This window comes from Drepanopeziza brunnea, assembly GCF_022702325.1.
Source record: "Drepanopeziza brunnea f. sp. 'multigermtubi' strain 214-2 chromosome Unknown ctg15, whole genome shotgun sequence".
In the NCBI taxonomy this organism is placed as follows: domain Eukaryota; kingdom Fungi; phylum Ascomycota; class Leotiomycetes; order Helotiales; family Drepanopezizaceae; genus Drepanopeziza; species Drepanopeziza brunnea.
In genome coordinates, this window is record NW_027094078.1 from 284,501 (window position 1) to 303,223 (window position 18,723).

At 48.7% G+C, this 18,723-nt stretch overlaps 3 protein-coding genes across 3 annotated transcripts; 2 read left to right on the forward strand and 1 right to left on the reverse strand.

The window, feature by feature from the left end:
- Positions 1-6,267: 6,267 nt before the first annotated feature.
- Positions 6,268-9,516, forward strand: L3040_008172 (uncharacterized protein; the record flags this gene model as incomplete). The annotated part of the gene is made up of 8 exons (XM_007297196.1): positions 6,268-6,942; positions 6,990-7,990; positions 8,044-8,159; positions 8,209-8,367; positions 8,420-8,468; positions 8,524-8,680; positions 8,734-8,812; positions 8,864-9,516. The coding sequence occupies 8 exons, from the start codon at positions 6,268-6,270 to the stop codon at positions 9,514-9,516; spliced, it is 2,889 nt and encodes a 962-aa protein (XP_007297258.1).
- Positions 9,517-11,491: 1,975 nt separating this feature from the next.
- On the forward strand, positions 11,492-13,773 carry L3040_008173 (uncharacterized protein; the record flags this gene model as incomplete). Its single annotated transcript, XM_066153921.1, has 4 exons — positions 11,492-11,955; positions 12,012-12,105; positions 12,160-13,273; positions 13,505-13,773. The coding sequence occupies 4 exons, from the start codon at positions 11,492-11,494 to the stop codon at positions 13,771-13,773; spliced, it is 1,941 nt and encodes a 646-aa protein (XP_066010470.1).
- Positions 13,774-14,857: 1,084 nt separating this feature from the next.
- L3040_008174 (uncharacterized protein) lies at positions 14,858-17,822 on the reverse strand (the record flags this gene model as incomplete). Its single annotated transcript, XM_007297194.1, has 2 exons — positions 14,858-16,914; positions 16,967-17,822. 2 exons carry the CDS (start codon positions 17,820-17,822, stop codon positions 14,858-14,860), a joined length of 2,913 nt encoding a protein of 970 aa, XP_007297256.1.
- Positions 17,823-18,723: the final 901 nt, after the last annotated feature.

The following is an 18,723-nucleotide window of genomic DNA, read 5'->3' on the forward strand; positions in this document are numbered from 1 at the left end:
GCGGATACCTATAATGAGTAGAACTGTTTGTCTTTCAACTGTGCTCTTTTTGTATGTATTTGATTACTTGTATGTCTTTTCATATATTGTAGTTTCTAAGTACTTAGCCAGGCAGCTATTTCATATATTCGTTGAACCCCTGTTTCTATATCTATGCAGATGGATTAACGCCTAGTGAAAAGTGCCTTGTTTTTCCTCAGTATTTATCAGAAATTCGGTTTATCGCTAGAAGAACTTTCACTATGTAAGCCACGGCTATGGTTATCATGGCTACAGCTTTATTCTATCGATGTGATGAGGAGGTGCTTGATTCTTCCACGAAGTTATTACAAACATATTCAAGACAGTGCCAAACCACGGCCACGAGCGTCTTTCTTTGTCAGCTCCTAGGTACGTTTAGCTGATTAGGATAGACAGATTTGGATGTGTTTATTTATACGGACACCTGTTTTGCGTGCTAGTAAACTGAATATTGCCCGGGAAATACGAAGTACAGGTTCTCTCTTGCGGCTTACTTAACATCAATCCAACGCGTCCTAACGCGTAGAATCCGTAGATTATAATTGTAAGAGCAATTTATATGAACCTTTCGTTCTGCATGTCGACCTTGCGTGCATCTTCAAACGTGCTGATGGCATTCTTGATTCCCTCGGCACCGAGCATCAAGGTACCGGCAGGCAGTCTACTTTTAGATGCCGTCTTCAACTCGGTAACACTCTCTGACTCTTCTCGCAAACCTGGAAGACTCGGGAGAGATGACCAATAGCGAAGATTTTGTTCTTGATAGCTCGTCTCTTGTACTCGATCGAATCGAAGTCCAGGTTGTAAATGGGCGGCGATACCGGGCCTAAGGAGACTATAGATAGTGTGGCGTCATCCTTAAACTCGTCCTCGAAGCAGATGCTCAAGATGATAATCAATATGTCCGTGATCTTCTCTCCGACGAACGGCAAAGACTACGTGAACACGTTCATAAAGTTGGAATCGTTTTAATCGACTAAATCGTTTGTAAAAGCTCGCCTTTTCCTCAAAAGACCGTCCGGGGACTTTTTTAAGACCGCTTTACAGCCGTCCTATAGCCGTCCTATGGCCGTCCTATGGCCGTCCCCAAACTTGAAACCATCTTCGAAGACTTAGATTGGTAAAGCAAATAAGTAGTAGAATATATGCTCTTTAGCTCCCTTTCTTTCCTTCCTTTCCTTCCTTTCCCCCTTCTCCCTTCTCCCTTACCCTCTTTTCTCGCTACCCTTACTTCACGATGATTGTTTTAGTGGTTATCATCAAAGCTAATAAACTTCCATGGAGTTTGGATGGCCGAATTTTTTTATTCGTATCTCTGTATTAGTATTTTGATTAGATACGAAGGTTCTTGGACTGTGCACACGCGTCAAAAACTATATAAGCGAGGACCCGTTTAGTCTACCGTATAGTGTAGCTACAGTCAATGGGATAAGGGAGGGGCCGTGCGTCTTTTTGGCAAAAAGGGAGGAATGATCGTCGGTTTCGCCTCTCTGGTAAAGTAGGGGACTGTGGGTGTGTGGAGTGGGTGGGCGACGGTGATCGAGCAAATGATCTAGCCGAGCTTAAAGACTGCTTCTACCGTTCTCGCCCTTTTTGGGACGAAATAAGCATGCCGTTAGAAATGAGGACCTTGTCGGTACATCAATATCGACCCGACGTGGTTGGGTGATGTAGCGGGTTCGGGTATCTCCACACAAGGGACCCCCAACTTCGTTGTAAACACTTTTATATAGCTAGTGCACGTGATTCCTTCTTATCGTACAGAACATCAGCTCCCCTGAACCTTGGGGAGCAGACAGAAATCAAGTACCATTTTTACCCAATGTTTTGCAGTTGCAAGAAGCTACGTGCGCTGCACGTTAGTGATACGAAGTTACGAACGTTCGCTACCGGCGATCCAACAGACCTCTTTGCTTGTTCCTTTTTCGAAAAATCCTTAATAAGCGTGATAAAAGCATTTCCTTAAGCTTTCTATTCTTAGTCGCTCTTTTTATATACTACCGGTACGTACGTAGTATGTGATTTAGCGATTACGATGGAAAACTCTACGCTGACGTAGTGCTACACGTTTGAAAAGATGGTTCAGCAACGAGATTAGCTTTAAGTTAAAGTGTTGCTATTCTACTACATTTCCGCAGGCTACAAGGCAGCGCATTGTCTATTACTGTACAGTATAATCTTTTGTCTGAAACGTCTTCGTTCGTTGAAACCTTTTTTCAAAGCTTATTATTCTAATACGATTCGAGGAAAACGCTTGGGCCGTCCTTCCCTCAACACCCTTTTATAAGGGCTTGTTTATTAAAGATGTCCGTTCATTAACATTAATGTCTGTCTGACGCCATACATACTTTTACGTAGCAGAAGACTGAGTTATCGCTTATCTGGTTTCAGCATTAAACGCTATTAAAAAAGAGAATCGTCGAGACTTAAAAGATGAAGGATCGCCTACTTAAGCAAGCCGACGATTAGCGCTATCCTCTTGATATTCATAATCTAAAAGTAATATTACTATTAGATTCGAGTAGAATAATAAACTCAGTGTCTAAATCCAGCGCTCTATTAGGCTTTATCGGTCATATACCCCCTTGCAAGAGGACTGGCTTGCGCAAGAAGATATTCCTCGAATAAGAAATCCTCGATAAAATCACTTAGGAGGTATCTTGCAAGCACTCTATTGGTCGTGGGCTCAATTAATGCAAAATCACTAATTAGATGTTCAAAATGTACAAAAGTTGAAACTTCAGGTATAATTCCGACGCGTTTGCTGTCGCATTAACACTGAGAACGTTAAAAGGGCGCGCTAAATCAGCCTCGGCACGATGTATTAGCGACATTTGTAGCGTCGAACAATATTAGTAAACGGACACATTTAATATACCAGCCCTGGAGTGTTGAGGGAAGGGCGGCCCAAGCGATCAAGTGGCCGCTGTTTCGAGATTTATTTTGTGAATCGATATCGACCCACGACGAATAGTGATACAGTTCTTTCGAGGACATAATAAAACCAATATCGATAAAAGCCTTGATTGTAGAACGTTTTATCGTACTTCGATAGCGGTCCGCAGCGTATCTATCGTAGAGATGTATCGACGTTAATTTCGAGCAGTAGAAAAAGTGCTATATATTATCTCGGCAATTGTCGGTCCGGGGCAGGTGTACGGAGCACGTGTACCTCGATCGTATCAACGTCATACTATGCTTAAAGGCAATACATTTTGCCAGATTATTTAAAAGTTCAAGACACGGCTCAAGTATCCGCAACCGCTCCCCGGCATTAAGTAAAGGATATCCATACCGAGGTGCAGCGGTTAAATGTTGCCTGAGTCAAAAGCAGGGTGTGGCGCTTGAACTTGACCTAATAAGGTACAAATGCAAATAGCCAGCTTGCGTTAAGTTTTACCGAAAATCACATTACTACTACGTACCTGACGGGGCAGCAGTTCACCGCTGTACCGCACGATTAGGTTACTATTCCTCTTCTTAAACAAATGTCGGTATAGCCATAGTGGCACAAGCTTAAAAATAGTAGTAAGAAAAATCTATTCGTATCACATCTAGATCCTGCCCTGTATTTAAGGAGGGGGATAGCAGCGCACTCAGCGTCGAATTACTCCACTTATTGTATGCAAGATCTCAATTCCCTATTGGTTACTCTCCCCTATCAAACTGATCCTTCTTTTGTAAAAGGCGGGTTTGAGAGTCAGGCCACGTTTAGCGCCTTTCGCACTGACAATCTGGCTTATAGAGTATTTGGATGAATCTGATCTAGTAAAAGAGGTTTTAGAGAGCTTTCAAACGAAGGGGACACGCCCGCTCTTGGATCCAATATTGACCAATAAAGAGGATTGATGTCTGCTGGACTTCCAGCTTGAGCCTAGAGCAGTGATTAGGCAATCGGAAGGGTGTATCTCAATGATCTGGAAGCTCTCAACAGCCATACAAACTACTTCTAAGATGGAAATCTGGTAGACCCTAAACAGCTTCAGCGAGCGAAATTACCTTCCTTAGCCTCTCCACCTCCGACTCTACGTACTAGTATATTACGAAACCACCGCCATGACTTTTGGAAAACCCGGTATCCTCGGCTGCGGCTTGGAACTCTATATTTGAACCCAAATCATCGGGTCTTTGGTCCGAGACATTCTCACATGCAGATCAGTGTGAAATTGTTGAAAGAATTTTTGATCGCACACTTTGTAGTTTTTGCATTTCTGAATCATGGCCGAGTCAAAGGCTCGCTCTAATGGAAAATAAGTGCAGCTTTTCGTTTGGTGAAAGTCTCTGTCTTGAAAATGATTTCGATGACATATCCAAGAATGAAACATTTCGCATATCGCGGCTGACCTTTCGACGATGTACCGCGTCCGCATTATGTATACGGATTTCTAATCGAAGCCTTTAGCTACGCATGCGAACACTTTTGGCGATGTATAAGCTCCACGGAATATATTCCATATTAAGATGGTTCTCGGCAGCTCAGCTTGGCTTTACGGAGTCCAAGTACACTGTACTCCTTACTGCATGGACGGACGTATCGGAAACTCAAAAATTCCTTGCTCATACTCAGTCTCGTAATACCGGTACCGGTACTTACTAAAACGTCACAGGCGTGAGTGTTACACCCTGAGGGTAGGGTAACCAGGGGGTTTAAAGTGGAGATTTAAACTTTTGAGGCACCCTCAGGCTGTAGCAGTTCGGGTGGGGGAGGGTGGGGGAGTGGTACTGTATATGTCGCTTTACTATTGCTCTTCGTTGTCTATCTTAATCTTCGTATATGTGATCGAGAGGGGAGCAGCAACGCAATCAAAGACAATTCCCTGTTTAGATGTCAAGCGCTGGCCAACCCGGCCCCTTGCTACTACTACATCTCGCCCACCCCAGCCCTTCCAAGCAAAAGCGTCAGCATCTCCGCATAATACTACTACAGTATACCGGTAACTACCACGATCCAGGCCTAGTTGTTACGTACAGCCTGTGGGTTCCTTCAAAGTCTAAATCTCCACTTTAAACCCCTTGGTACCCTACCCTCAGGGTGTAACACTTATGCCTGTGACGTTGTACAACAAGGAGTGCAACTATTATAAAGCGTCTTACTGTACGGGGACTGCCTATCTTCTCAAGCGAAAGATTTTAATCTTCGATGATCAGATTGCAAAAAAAGGGGTTTACAGTGGAGCTCTGAGGCTCTACTCCGTAACGTAGTTAAGCCCTCCTGAGAGCATAGGTAAATTTTTCGCCTGAGCTGGGGGGGAAAATTTCGATTGCACAGGCCAGGCACTAGACCCCACTCTTCGATCAAAGGCAGAACCTTACCCTTTGGTTTTAAAAAGCTGCTCTGATCACTTCAAGTGCTGTAGATAATTGGATTTAACATTGGCCTGTATACAGTAGCTAGCCTGCCAATATCCTAATTGTAATTGATCAGGAACCTCGCTTGCCCTAGCCGCCCGCTAGCGTTGTTAAAGCACCGAACTTCTACGTAGTACAACTAAGATGAAAGCTAGTTGGATACTGTTGTTTTACTTTGTGAGTACAACATTTGCAGCTATCTTATCGATCATACTTCAAAATACCACTACGCGAATTGATGAATCCGACGTATACGGAGTACAGACGTGAAGGCGTAGGCTTGTGCTCTGCAGCAGGGCTTTTACCCAATTGGACCCGGCTTCCGGAGAAAAGATAGTTGTGTGCCTTTTAGGCTCCAATAGGCGGGGAGTTCGTTATCAATAAGCATCACTGTTGAAGACCGCCTCCTATTATTGAATAGATGCCTCGCCTACTGTCCGAGGAAGGCAGGAGCGATTTCGGCCGCTACCATAATGCAACTACTCTAGTCGCATATCTTTTTCGTTTTATTTTTTTGCTCGGAGTGATTCCCCCGCCTTACCATTCCCAAGATCGGTAGATATGGCTGGTAGAGCTGGGCGAAATATGCATTTAAGGTTTTGGGGGAGGATAGCTAAGACGAGCACTAGTGAAGACGAGCTTCTTACGGTGCACGGAGTATGAATCATGACAGTGTGGCTAAATTCACATCCAAGCAAAATGTGAGTAGGTACCGTGAACCTTCAATCCGGCATGGATACCCCTCCTAGAGATCCAATCTTCCCCTATCGGCACCGATACGCCGATGAACACGGAGCGAGTATTCACAGCTGTCCCTCGCAGCCTGTACTCATGTCCTGAAAGTGTAGGCCAGTACATGCTCTTACGCATACGTAACAACGATGCAACTCGCCAGCAATGTCACTCTCAACTGAGCGTGAACTACGCTGCAGCAGCGTGCGATCCGAGATACAGGATTTGGCCATCCTAGATGAAGCCGACCCCCTCAAGCGTTTCTTTCCAGTCGACAAGATCCGCTCCTGTCTTACGCGCAACAAAGTCTCCTGGCTACTTAATTGCGCATGTTCCAAATGCAAGAAAGAATATGCTTTATTTCGCAGGAAGAAGCCGCCGACGGAGTTTCTCGACCGAATTGTTGGCTCCGAGGACGACCCAGAGTCCTCTTGCAACCCGTCCAAAACCGCATTCGCACTCCTCGCTCTTCTCATTTATGCTGAACATCCATTACTTATCACAGGATTTCTCATGCGAGATTTCTCCGATGCCTCTTTAGCTCCCCCAGCATCATTCTCCAAGCAGCAATTGCGAGCCTACTGTCCCGAATTCGCACTAGAAAACGAGAGAGACTTCAACAAGTTTGTCTCCGAATTTCTTCAACTCAGACCGCAATTCGCAATCCCAAGGATGGACTCGGCCATGTTTATTGCGTATGGGCCAGACACAATTTTGCCCTTCATAAGAGAGCAGAAGATCGGTGCCCGTGGCCCGAATGGGATCATACAGAAAATACCGAGCGGAGCCGGTGGCAGGATATACAAATTCGAGATATATGAAGAGTATTGCAACTTTCAGGTAGGAGGATGAATTTTCGTATCGAAGAATGACGCTAATCATTGCAGTCTCCAAATCATTATACCCAGTTCGCCAGGAAGGAGCTGGTAAATACCAGCGAGAGTGCTTTTCTCTCAGAGGTCGAAGCGCTCGATGTGGCGAACGCCCTCCAGGATGACCACATAGTGCGCAAGATCAAGGCGTACAAGCTTGGCGATACCTTCAATCTTATTTTCCCTCTTGCCAAAGCGAATCTGGACCAGTCCCTACGCGATCCTATACTCGAGTTCGACAGTTTGGTGCATGGACCTTTGGAATCACGACCTGCGTGGAAGCAAGTGTTGGGCATCGCAATTGCTCTTGGTAAACTCGGAGGGGCAAAAGGAAGCAACTCGCGACTGGGAACAAGCGGCCAGCACCAATTCTACGGAGGGCACTTTGATCTCAAACCGACAAACATATTGATCGATGATGACGACAATTGGATCATTTCAGACTATGGACAGGCAACTCTCAAACCTACGGGGCGAACCTCCTCCCGCGTCGTCAATCAGGGGGGCTCGGATGCATATGCGCCGCCGGAAATCGACAATCTCAATGCCCAATTCAGTCACCGCTACGACGTCTGGTCTCTCGGCTGTATTTTGTTGGAGGTTACGGCGTTCGTCATGCTAGGCTACGACGGACTGACTGGTTGTAAAGAATGGAAGGGTCTTGATCAGGTCCGGTGCACAGGATCAGCCTTCAACACAATCGAGGACAACCTATTCTACTCCCAAGAGTGGTATCACGGGGAATACACGTTGAAAAAAGGAATCGTCGACTTCATAAGCTTCCTGACCGGGCAAAGTCTTGTACACGAGCAGAAAACCCGGGTATTCCTGTCGAAAGTGCTGGATTTGATATTGCGCATGTTGGAACCAAAGGCGGAACGGCGAATCGATATCGAGGAGGTCATCAGCTGTTTGAGTTCTGCGATTGAGGAAGCGAGAAATGATGCTCAAGGCTGGGAGGTCGTTGCTGAGTCTGGAGAGCGGCCAATTGGCGAGCCCGAACTAAGCAAAATTCGGTACGTATCATGAATCCTGTCACTTTTGCGTTAGGAAACTCACTGCCAGCTAGTCTTTTGCACCGGAGGAAGAACATTTGGATGGAAGCATCTGTGCATGCGTTCGAAAGTTTGGATCGCAACCTACGCATTTACACCATTTCAAATAAGATGCCGATTGAGAGTCTTTGTAAGTACCCCCCTCGGAAATCCTAAATGCTGTACTGACATTATGCAAGTGGTTCGGTCACGGGTTCAGCTTGTTCCAAACTATGCATTTCGGACGGGCAGACGGAAGAAGTCATTTTCGAACGAAAGCGCCATTGCATTTTCTGATATCAGCCGAGAGGGGTGTCAAATTTATCCCGGCCTGTCTTTCTCCTTTCCTGCTTGCAAAGGTACATCAGAGTTCCCCGCTCATCCCGACACATAAAGACTGACTGATAAAAGACATGTTAACAATGCAAGCGAAATTTACTCAACACAAGATAGAGTCTAGGTGAGGGATGATATGGCTTGGGGCGCGACGGATCATCTTTACTGACCAATGCTAGTCTTGTTCTGGAGAATATCACCTATCGACGGCATCGAAGTCTCACTAACCGAATTTCATCAATGATTCATATCAACGATTCGAAAAACTATGAGTTCATCAATATGGGGCCAGGACTAGTACAGCTGTGGTCCGAAAACGTCAATGAGGCGCGACCTGTAAAAACCCCCGAAGTCTCAAGTCAAACTCGGCTAATCTCAAGTGTCAACAGCGGACTCGGCATCGGGAGGTGCCTCCACGGAGAATGGTGATCTTCATTCAAAAAACAAGAACCATGATGACCATTCCGCGTAAGATCTCCTTTCCCCATATCAGGATAACAACGCTAATGACCTCCACAGTGGGCCGCAACTGGCGCGAGACCGAGCAAAACGACGCCGAATCCAACACGCTCCAATTCAGCCCTGCCAACAAACCCCGCGACATCTCCTTCGCGGTGTCCACCATCCACACCTCCCGCCCCGAAGACCCCAACTCCTTCCCTGGAATCCCCCTCTGCCCTGAGATCCTCCGCGCCATGGAGTACCACAACCGCATCGAGTGCGACCTCGTCCAGCTGACCTTCCTCACCCCCGAGAAGCGGAAGAAGTTCGCCGAGGATTACCGCTACATGCGGAAGGGTTGGTACGACGAGACGGTCGCGATGGAGAAACAGTACGGCTACTATTACACGCCGCAGCCGCTCGCAGTCCTCCCTCCTGCCCCCAAGTCGAAGCAGCCGGACTTTTCCAGACCGGGCTCGTGGGCTCTTTTCAGGTCGGCTGCTATGAGTCCGCAGTTAAGGCCGTTGCCGAAGGAGGACCCGAAGTGGCGGCCTAGTCCGCATATGGGCGGTGGTCGTGGAGGATCACGGAAGACCGCGAAGAGTACGGTGCAGACTGCGTCTCCCCTTCCGTCGTCGAAGTCGTCTTTGAGAAGTAGTAGTAGAGGAAGCAGGGCACCTATGTCTGCTACGTCGGGCGGATCGAGCATGGATCGGTCACAGTGGACTTAATGATTCGATGATTTAGCACAGGATTGCCCAACATCACTTTCCATTCTCGAGTCTCTTACCACCAATCACGAAAAATTAAAATTACAATAAAAATAAAAATTAATTTTCGTCGTATCTGCCTGTCCCATGTTCGGCCATCCCGGCTTCCCAGAAGATCTAGCGCTAGACCACGAAGTCATGCAAATCCCCCATTGATTTCCCCGTATCTCCGTTTTCTGCAACGACCACCTTCAACCCCCCCCCCAATTCTTCAAGAGTTTCATGGTTTCCAGCGCTGAAATCGGTGTGACTTCACTTTGCATAGGAGGCTCCTGCGGGATTAGATTAGCTCCCCAGATTGGCCTATTCAAATTCCAGGTGACACTCGGTTAACGAGATGGTTCGTTTACGATGCTGCAGTCCATCACCGAAAAACCATTGCCGCAAACAAATATAAAACTTAAGAGCGGAGGGCTGCCACATGCGACCACAGATTCAAGAGAATTGGGCATCCCGTCCGCTCTGCCAGACACAAGCTTGAAATCGGTGGATTAGTAGTTGGGTGGGTGACCACCAGCGAATACCACTGTTGCATGTTCATTTTTTTTGGGGGGGGGAGGGGGGCGGGGTTGGGGGGGGTTCTCTTCCGTACTCAGGACCTCAAGACTCAATTACTTCAGTGGCTCACTTCGAAGCGGCATACCGAATTTTTGATAGTGAAAGGAGACACATTTGTATAATTTTTTTTTTATCCCTAGATGGCGAGCTGTTAAGATCGCCGGATAGGGGTTAGTCCCGCCATAGAAGCGATGCAGTACCACCGAATAGCAGCCGGGAAATTTTTTTTTAACGCTATAATACCCGACATGAGCGCGACAACCATCAATAAATCCCCAGCGGCTTTAGCTCACTTGGGAGAGCGCCAGACTGAAGCCTAACTTCAGGAAAGATATCTGGAGGCACTGTGTTCGATCCACAGAAGCCGCAACACCTGCGAGTCAGAGCCCACTCTGATTAACGAACACATTTTTTTTGCCGAATCGGTCCAGTATAAAAACAGAACTGGAAAAACGCTTCATTCAAAACGGCAATTTGATGCAAACAGGAAGGTGTAGTTATATATATATATATATATATATATATTTTTTGTGGAGGTGACAGATTTTATAAGGAAATTATTCCTTCTACTGTATAGCATTGGAAGCCGCGTTGACAGTGCAAGTTTCTGACTCAACGGCTCGTGTGTGAGATTTCAATTGCCAAGGTATGAATGGTGGTGACTACCTACCTACTCGGACTTCAAATAGATCGTAGAAATGGCCCCCAAAAAGAGGGATAAGTTTGTGGCTGCAGGCAATGAATGACTCGCGTGCAGCTCCGTGGTCTCTCTGTTCATGGCACTGGCCAGTAGCAGATTGTGGTTTCTAAATATTATTTCTGGATGTTGTTGGAAGAAAAGAGTTGCCGTTCTCAGCCTCGCTTCAAGAGCCAATGAAGAGTCGTTCCTGACGTCAATAACGCATTGACGAGATAACGTGGCTTCTCGATAAACCTGCAAGGCATTGTAGTTGGCATTTCCTTTGTTCCGAAAGAAGAAAAAAAATCTACACGCTTCAATATCTTCAGATACCTACTGCAGTTTCGAGGATTTGTGACACTCGCGAGCTGAACTCTACTGTTCTCGCCAAGTAACCATTTCCAAGATTTTGCCCTGCACAAGAACCTCGGCTGAAGCTAGACCTTCCCGCACGTGGCGAATCAGCGCCTCTAACTCGTTACCACCACTCTTGTCAAAGTTCTGATAAATGTCTTTATCTTCGTTATTACTACCGACGACGATACCCCGAGTCAAATAAAATGTCAAGGTAGGAAGTCGTCCTTGCAGCTGGCCGGGAAGGCCTTCAGATTCGTGACTACGGCTGGTGATCGGTTATCACCAAACAACATCCCTCCCATCTTTGGGCCTACTCCGTAGATACAAGCCCCGTCGTCAACCATGGTGCCCCCCTCCGGGAAGTCCTCCACTTCTGGGGCTGGAGAAAAACTCAGCCATGAAGCCGAGAAGAACATCACAGAATCGGAACTCGAAATCGGGACCACCCTTCCAGAGAAAACCACTTCCGAAACGGATTTTCCACGACGTGCCGGAGCGACGTACTCTTCAGTGGAGCCTCGTTCCAAAGGCCCCCTAACGCAAAGGATGAGAGCTCTTTTCGCAAGAGACGGACCATTACGACCGTTTAGACTCCTGAAGCAAGATATACGCAATATCAGGAAACGATACATCTCAGACTGGACGCTTTTTAACCAGCTCGTGTTTGCTAGCGCGATCTATGTCTTTTTCACGAATCTATTGCCGGGCATCACGTTCGCGAGTGATCTGTATGTGAGGACTGGGACGAATTGGGGGACGATTGAAGTTGTGTTCAGTACTGGGCTGTGTGGGATTATTTTCTCGCTGTGAGTTCCGATTTTTGTGCTTGGTTGAACTCGCTTGGCTTACCGATGTGATGTAGATTTTCCATCCAGCCCCTGACGATCCTTGGAGTGACTGGACCATTCGCAGTATTGGCTGAGAACATATACGAACTATGTGAGACTTCGTTCCACGTAAGCCGCCCATGTCCTTGTTGGAATAGCCGAACCGAACTGATGATATCCCAGGTCGATTTCCTCTCCATGATGGCCTGGTCACTCATCCATGCCGGCTGGATGCACTCTCTCCTGGCAATCTTCAACGCCCACGACTGGACGATGAAATACGTGACCACATTTAGCGCAGACATCTTCTCTCTCCTCAACAGTGTCATCTACTTCCACAAAGCGGTCCAGGAGCTCCAGCGCAACCACGATACCGTCTCTTTCGCCTCCTTCTTGTACTCTGTCATTGGCGCCGTCGGGACCTTCCTCCTCGCCGTCTTCCTGTCTACAGCTAACTCTTGGAAACCGCTCTTTCATCGCTACATCCGCATGGGTCTTGCCGAATACGCCGCCGCCATCTCCATCATCATCTTCATCGGCATGCCGCAAATCGGCGAACTCGACACCTTGGACAAAGCCACCCTCGTCGTGCAGACCTCCTTCCGGCCCTCCGACCCTGCCCGCTCCACATTCTTCGTGCACTTCTGGAAGCTCCCCGTGCCCTGGATCTTCGCATCCATCCTCCCCGGCGCCATCATCACCCTGCTGTTCTACTTCGACCACGAGATCTCGTCCATCATCTGCACCCTCCCCCGCTACGGCACCAAGAAGCCCGGCGGTTTCGCGTGGGATATCATGTTACTGGGCACTACTACCGCTCTCTGTGGGGTCTTGGGTATTCCTCCAGCCAACGGTCTGTTGCCGCAAGCCCCGCTCCACGCCGAGTCCCTGCTGCATACCATCACCTCCCCCAACCCTAGCACGACCCTCAACCCGGCGACGGGGGAGAACGAAATCTCCTTCGAGGAGAAGAAAGAAGTCTACGAGCAGCGCTGGTCCCCATTCATGCAAGCCGCCGGCATCCTCGTCTTCGTGTCCCCGCCCTTCCAGCACGTGCTGGGCCTCACCCCGACCTCGGTGCTTGCGGGCCTGTTCCTGTTCATGGGCGAGCAATCGCTGGCTGTGAACCCGATCTTGTACCGCATCTTCTACATGCTGACCCCACCCTCGGAACTGCCCCCACTCCCACCAGGGGTGAGGAACTACTGGGGGGTGCACGGCTTCACCGCCGTGCAGATCATCATGACCGGCATCATTTTCTACGTGACGCTGACGGTCGCCGCGCCAGCCTTTCCAGGTACGTCTTGCCCATGGCTTGAACTCACCCTCTCCTCTCTTCTCCTCCTCTCCTTCCCCCGCGGCAAAGCAAACCATGCCCAGACTCGCCGTCTTGTTCTTGCTTGAATCGGGGTTGTGTCTGCAGTCTATTATTAGCTAGCAAGACCCCCCTCTCCCCCAAAAGGAAAGTGCTGATGACGATGCGTTGCACCCATGGCTAACCTCTTCCCCCCTCTTCACCCAAAAAAAGTCATCATCATCGCCCTAGTCCCTACCCGCCTCCTCCTCATGAACAAGATCTGGAGCCGCGACACCCTCCGCCTCGTCGACGCCTGGGCCTGCAGAGACGGCACCCCCGAGGACGAGGAGGACGAGCAGGAGGCGACACCAACACCATCGTCATCACCATCACCCCTAGCAGCAGTGGCAGAAACCCCCGCCGCCGAGAAAAGAGGAAAGGGAAGGAGCAGCGGGGGCGTGGTGCTGATGGGTCATGATGTTGATGGCGCCCTCGTTTGAACTTTAGTCATTGGTTGATCTCGATATCCGCATTGGATGTGAGAGAAATGAAAACCCTCTTCTCTGTCTCGAACTTGAAACTATAGTCCAGCAAGCAAGCAAGCAAGCAAGGTTTTAAAAAAAACACCCCTTTTCACTACCATACACACCACCACAACCCACCACAACCCACCACAGCAATACCGGTCGGTACCAGACGTGTATCAACACAACACAACACAACACAACACAACACAACACAACAACAGCAAGGAACCAAACCCCTCAAGGGCAAGATACGAGACTCCTTCTCACCGTCCATCCATCAAACCAATCCCAATCCCAATCCCAATTCCCTGTGCTACCGTACCGACAAAACCCATCCCAGATCCCAGATCCCAGATCCAAGATCCAAAGAATGATAAGAGGTCACTTACCAACAAGCGACCTCAGGTTACAAATCATCTTTCTTTCATAGCTTAGCTTAGCTCCGGGGCTTTCAAGTCCACCGAGAGAGACAGAGGGTGGAGGGGGGGGGTTTTCCTTTTTTTTAAAAAAAAAAAGAAAAAAGAAAAAAAAAAATATAGAATGCCTGCTTGCCTGCCCGCCTGCTCTCCCTCTCGCTTCACCACGCAAGACCCAAAAACTCCCAAATAAAAAGCAGACAGACAGACAGACATCCGCAAATCGTTAATAAACCATTGATACTTGGCAAGAATCGTCGAAACACTCACTCCTCACGCTTGTAAAAAGCGCCCCCCCCCCGCAAGAATAAAATTGGGTATTGATCGATCAGTATTAATAATCTATCTATCTACCCACCACAACTCAGTGCGCTATGCAAACCAGCCTCCCTCCCCGTCCCACTCATGCAAAAGGTGTGTCCGTCCAGAAGCGCTTTTCGTTCATTCGGTATGCAAACCACCCAGAAAAACAAGAGAAGAGAGGCGGAGAAAAAACCCGGCGCAATGAATGCTTGCTCAGATTCCTGGAATCCATGATGCATATCAACCACCACCCCATGCGAGAAATCAGATTTGGAAATGCGTCGCAGAAGGTTGAGAGGCCAGACATGTTCCTGACCACGAAATAGTAGATAGAGCTTCTAATCCTCTCTCAAATCACCATACTCCCAAAGACCGCGACGGTCAGCAATAGCCTGTTCCTCCTTCTCGCGCAAACTCTTCAGTACGTCACCAAATCCACGCTCCCAAGCCTTCAGCTTGCGCGGAACCATGGCGTGGCCATCGGCAACGATATCAGCGTTGATGCTGTCAGTCAGATTCTTGCTGTTTGTATCGTAAAGCGTAACATACAGCGTACCCTCGGGCGCAGTGTAGTCAACGTTAGCAACCAGTTGAGCATCAGCAGTCACGTCGGTGATGTAGTTAATGGCGTCAGAAAGGTAGTCCGTGTTCGTAGGGAACTGCAGGAGTGAGAGGACAGCGTCGACGGCTTGAGGACGGAGTTTCTGGGTCGAAAACTGGGGTTGGGAGAGAGGGCGCAGACGAGACCATGGGATCTTCTCGCTATTGCCGTAGTCGACGTAGACAACTTCTGCCTCCTTTGCGGCGCGGTCGTTGGAGCGTATACGAGCACGGTACCAGGCGCCGTCTGCGGTGAACTTTGCTGCAACGAAGTCGCCTGCCTTGGGAGGACCGGTAAGGCCGGCACTGTTGGAGGGGTTCATGTGGAATGACTTGAATTGTGTCATCATGATTTCGAGAGCAGACGTGCCGGTACCAATGATTTGAAGCTTGAGCTTGCCGGACTCGTCGATGTGGGTAACCATTACATCACGGTAATCCTTCTCGCGTGGGATAACAGTCTCACCGCTAGTGCCGTTTGCAGGAGCATCTTCCTCTTCATCGATATCATCAGCAGGGCTCCAATTAGCCCAGAGGTTCTTTCGTGCCTCCTTGGCGCGTTGTTGTGCGGCGAAAAGCTCAGTTGCATTGCCAGCTTGCTCGGCAGAGTAGGCATGCACAGTAGCGAGACCTTCCTCGACGAGAATTTTGGCGAACGATTCCTTATTGATGTAAAGTTCTCCAATAAATCCACCGACCTTGTCGACATTGTGAACATCAATCTCAACATCGCGTTGGGTCAGTCGCTTTGATGCAAGATCATGTGCCTCTTGACCAAATGGCTCGGCCTTATCATTTGGACCTCGTGCAGACTTTGGTGCTCGGATACCACCAAGGACAAAGTTCAGCTTGATGTTCTCCCGGGGAACCAGAACAACAAATCTCGAGCCACCTTTGACAAAATCAACGATTGCTGGGACTTTCTTTTGACGTTGAAGTCCAGAAACTTGTAACTTCGCCTTTTGCAGAGTCTCAGATGCATCAACGTATGTTTTCGCCTTGGACGGCTTTCCAGACCACATTCCCTTCTTCTCCTCCTTGGCCTTTTCTTGCGCAGCCAAGAGCTCATCATAGTTTGGGGCACGATCCGTATCGTCTCTGCGATGGCGGATGACCGAAGCCCAACCCTCTTGTACAAGAATCAATCCGATATTCTTGTCGTTGTATGTAATCGTGGCTACCTCCTTTGCATCGTATTCATCAGTAGCAGGTCTTGTTCCATCAATACTCAGGCGCACATGCTTTCCGATGATCTTCTTTCGCAGGAACTCCTTGGCCTCATCTCTGAAAGGAGATTCCGCAGCATCAGTTGGACGTGGACCACGGATACTCGAAAGATTGATTCGCTTTTCGACACCAGCTCTATTCCGGACAAAGATAACATCCGGGCTGAAAATGCGTGTGACTTGAGCCTCCAAGGTCCCTCCTGGAGCGGCAGCCTTTGAAACGTGATCGCGGAAGAGACCGCGCTTGTTTAATTGAGCCACCTTCTCGGCGTCTCGAAGTACTGCCATATCTGCGCCCAGAAGGGTCGAATGGAAGTCAGTACATCTAGCAAGACCAGCCTCCAGAAGGAATTTTGCAATTGTGCCGTTCTTAGGATGCTTGACCGATGCGATCAGTTGGTTTTGAGGACTCAGGCCAAGGATATCGAGTTTTACGTTTCGCTGCAATAATCGTTCCTCGATGTACATTCGGGCCTCGTTTCCAAATTCCTCTGCCGTTTGTTTTTGACCGTTCGAAGGATTCACACGCTCGGTGATGGGAGCACGGATGCCAGCGACCAAAGTCATAACTATGAACGTTCAGCAATATCCAGAAAACAAGGGAGCAAGGGATGGGCTCACTATTAACATGCTTCGTTGGCGACATGATAACGCGAATGAGCATACGGTCACCGCTCAGCACGCGCTCAACCAAACCATCGAGCGTCTGGCCCTTGTACTTGTCCAACCATGCTGGAGCGTTACCCATGTCGTGCTGCACTTCAATGCGACCAATGCTTGGGTGCCAGAGGCCAAGATCATCAGATCGAGCTTTAGCCTCCAGAAGACGCAGTTGATCCAATTGTTGGAGAGCCTCTTCGGAGTCCTCCTTGCGACCAGCATCCTCTCTCAGCTTGAGCCAGCCCAGCTTGATCATTTCCTCAGGAAGCTTGCGGCCATCGTTCAGGTATACGACTCCATATTCACGCTTCGTGTTGGGGATCGTGTAGAGTACCGAGAACTGCACAGTCTTACCAACCAGCAGCTCCCGCAATGCGTCGCGCGATTCGTATGCCCCTATCTCGTCTCCATCCTTCTTCAGATGCGGTGCCGTACAGTATGCCAGAGAGAGGGTTCGCTCGCGGTCAGGGTGTGCGATTGAGGACAAGATGAGGCTGTCGCCGCTCAAAACGGACTTGACTTTGGCTTGGTTGAGAACCATGTTGTCGTAACGCGCGGGGGGTACGTTTGGTGGGAGCTTCTTTCCAAGAGGAGGGGCTTTTGGCGCAGGGAGAGGCTGAAGATCGGAGTTGAAAGCTGGAAAGGGGGCCGGCAAGGCAGCTGGAAATGGTTCAATGATGTCAGCAGGTGTATTTGACTTTGATGAGCTCTTCGAGTTCTTCGAAGCCTTGGAAGATTTCGAGGCCTTGGATTCTGCAGAAGATTTCCGACTGTTGTTGCAAGCCCAGCCGATCTTGATTGGGCGATAGTTGCTCATTTTGATTTGTGTCCGCTGTACTCGAGAGCAAGAGCGAGTGTGGTGAAGCTGGTGGAGAGAAGGTTGTTGAGATCTGGGGAAATACAAAAAGTTGAGAGCTTCCGTTTGCTGAAGTACTTCCAGAAGATCGCAGCCTCGCCAATCGAGTGAACTCATTCAGGTCTGCGATTTCTTTCTTTCGTAGAGTGAATTGAGAAACAACCGTGGCTGGAACGGAGGATGCCTGAGCATTTGGGGTGGTGAATCGGCAGCTCTAGGCAAGATTTCTTTGCTGGTAGGCAGACGGGCTGCAGCGTCCGCGCAGGTTGAATCGAAAGATTCACATCAGGCTCGAAGTGACTCAAGTGACCCAGGTGACCCAGGTAGCCGCCGATTGATTATTCTCAGGAATATGGCCCATTCTCTTCCCTCTCCAGAGGACTGCGACATTGCACGGATTGCGGCAGGACAAGCTGCCAGACGGTAAGGAAACATTATTCACTTACAGAGAATTCCAGTCGACACAGGCAAAGTTCAATCACCCTCGGAGTCGGCAAGGTAGTGAAAAATGTGTATCTGTCTGGTATATAGAGATTGTGAATGGCAATAGGGGTTGATGCAGAAGACAGATTCTCGGTAATCCACATCTACGAAATAATTGAAAGCTCCTGCTCGTGTGCCCCCCCCTGCCGACGCCCGATGTTCGACCCCACCACCCACCATGCTGTATTAGGCAACGTGGATTGGTTATATAGCGGCGAGCGGTTTCGGTTAAAGGGGCGGGTGAACCAGGGTTTTATCCGTTCGTCATAAATACTACGTACCTACTTGTGCTGTCTGTCTAAATGGCTTATATGACTAGACATGTCGATATAGATATACCGGTACCTCCGTAGAATAGAATGGTACCGGCATAGAGAAA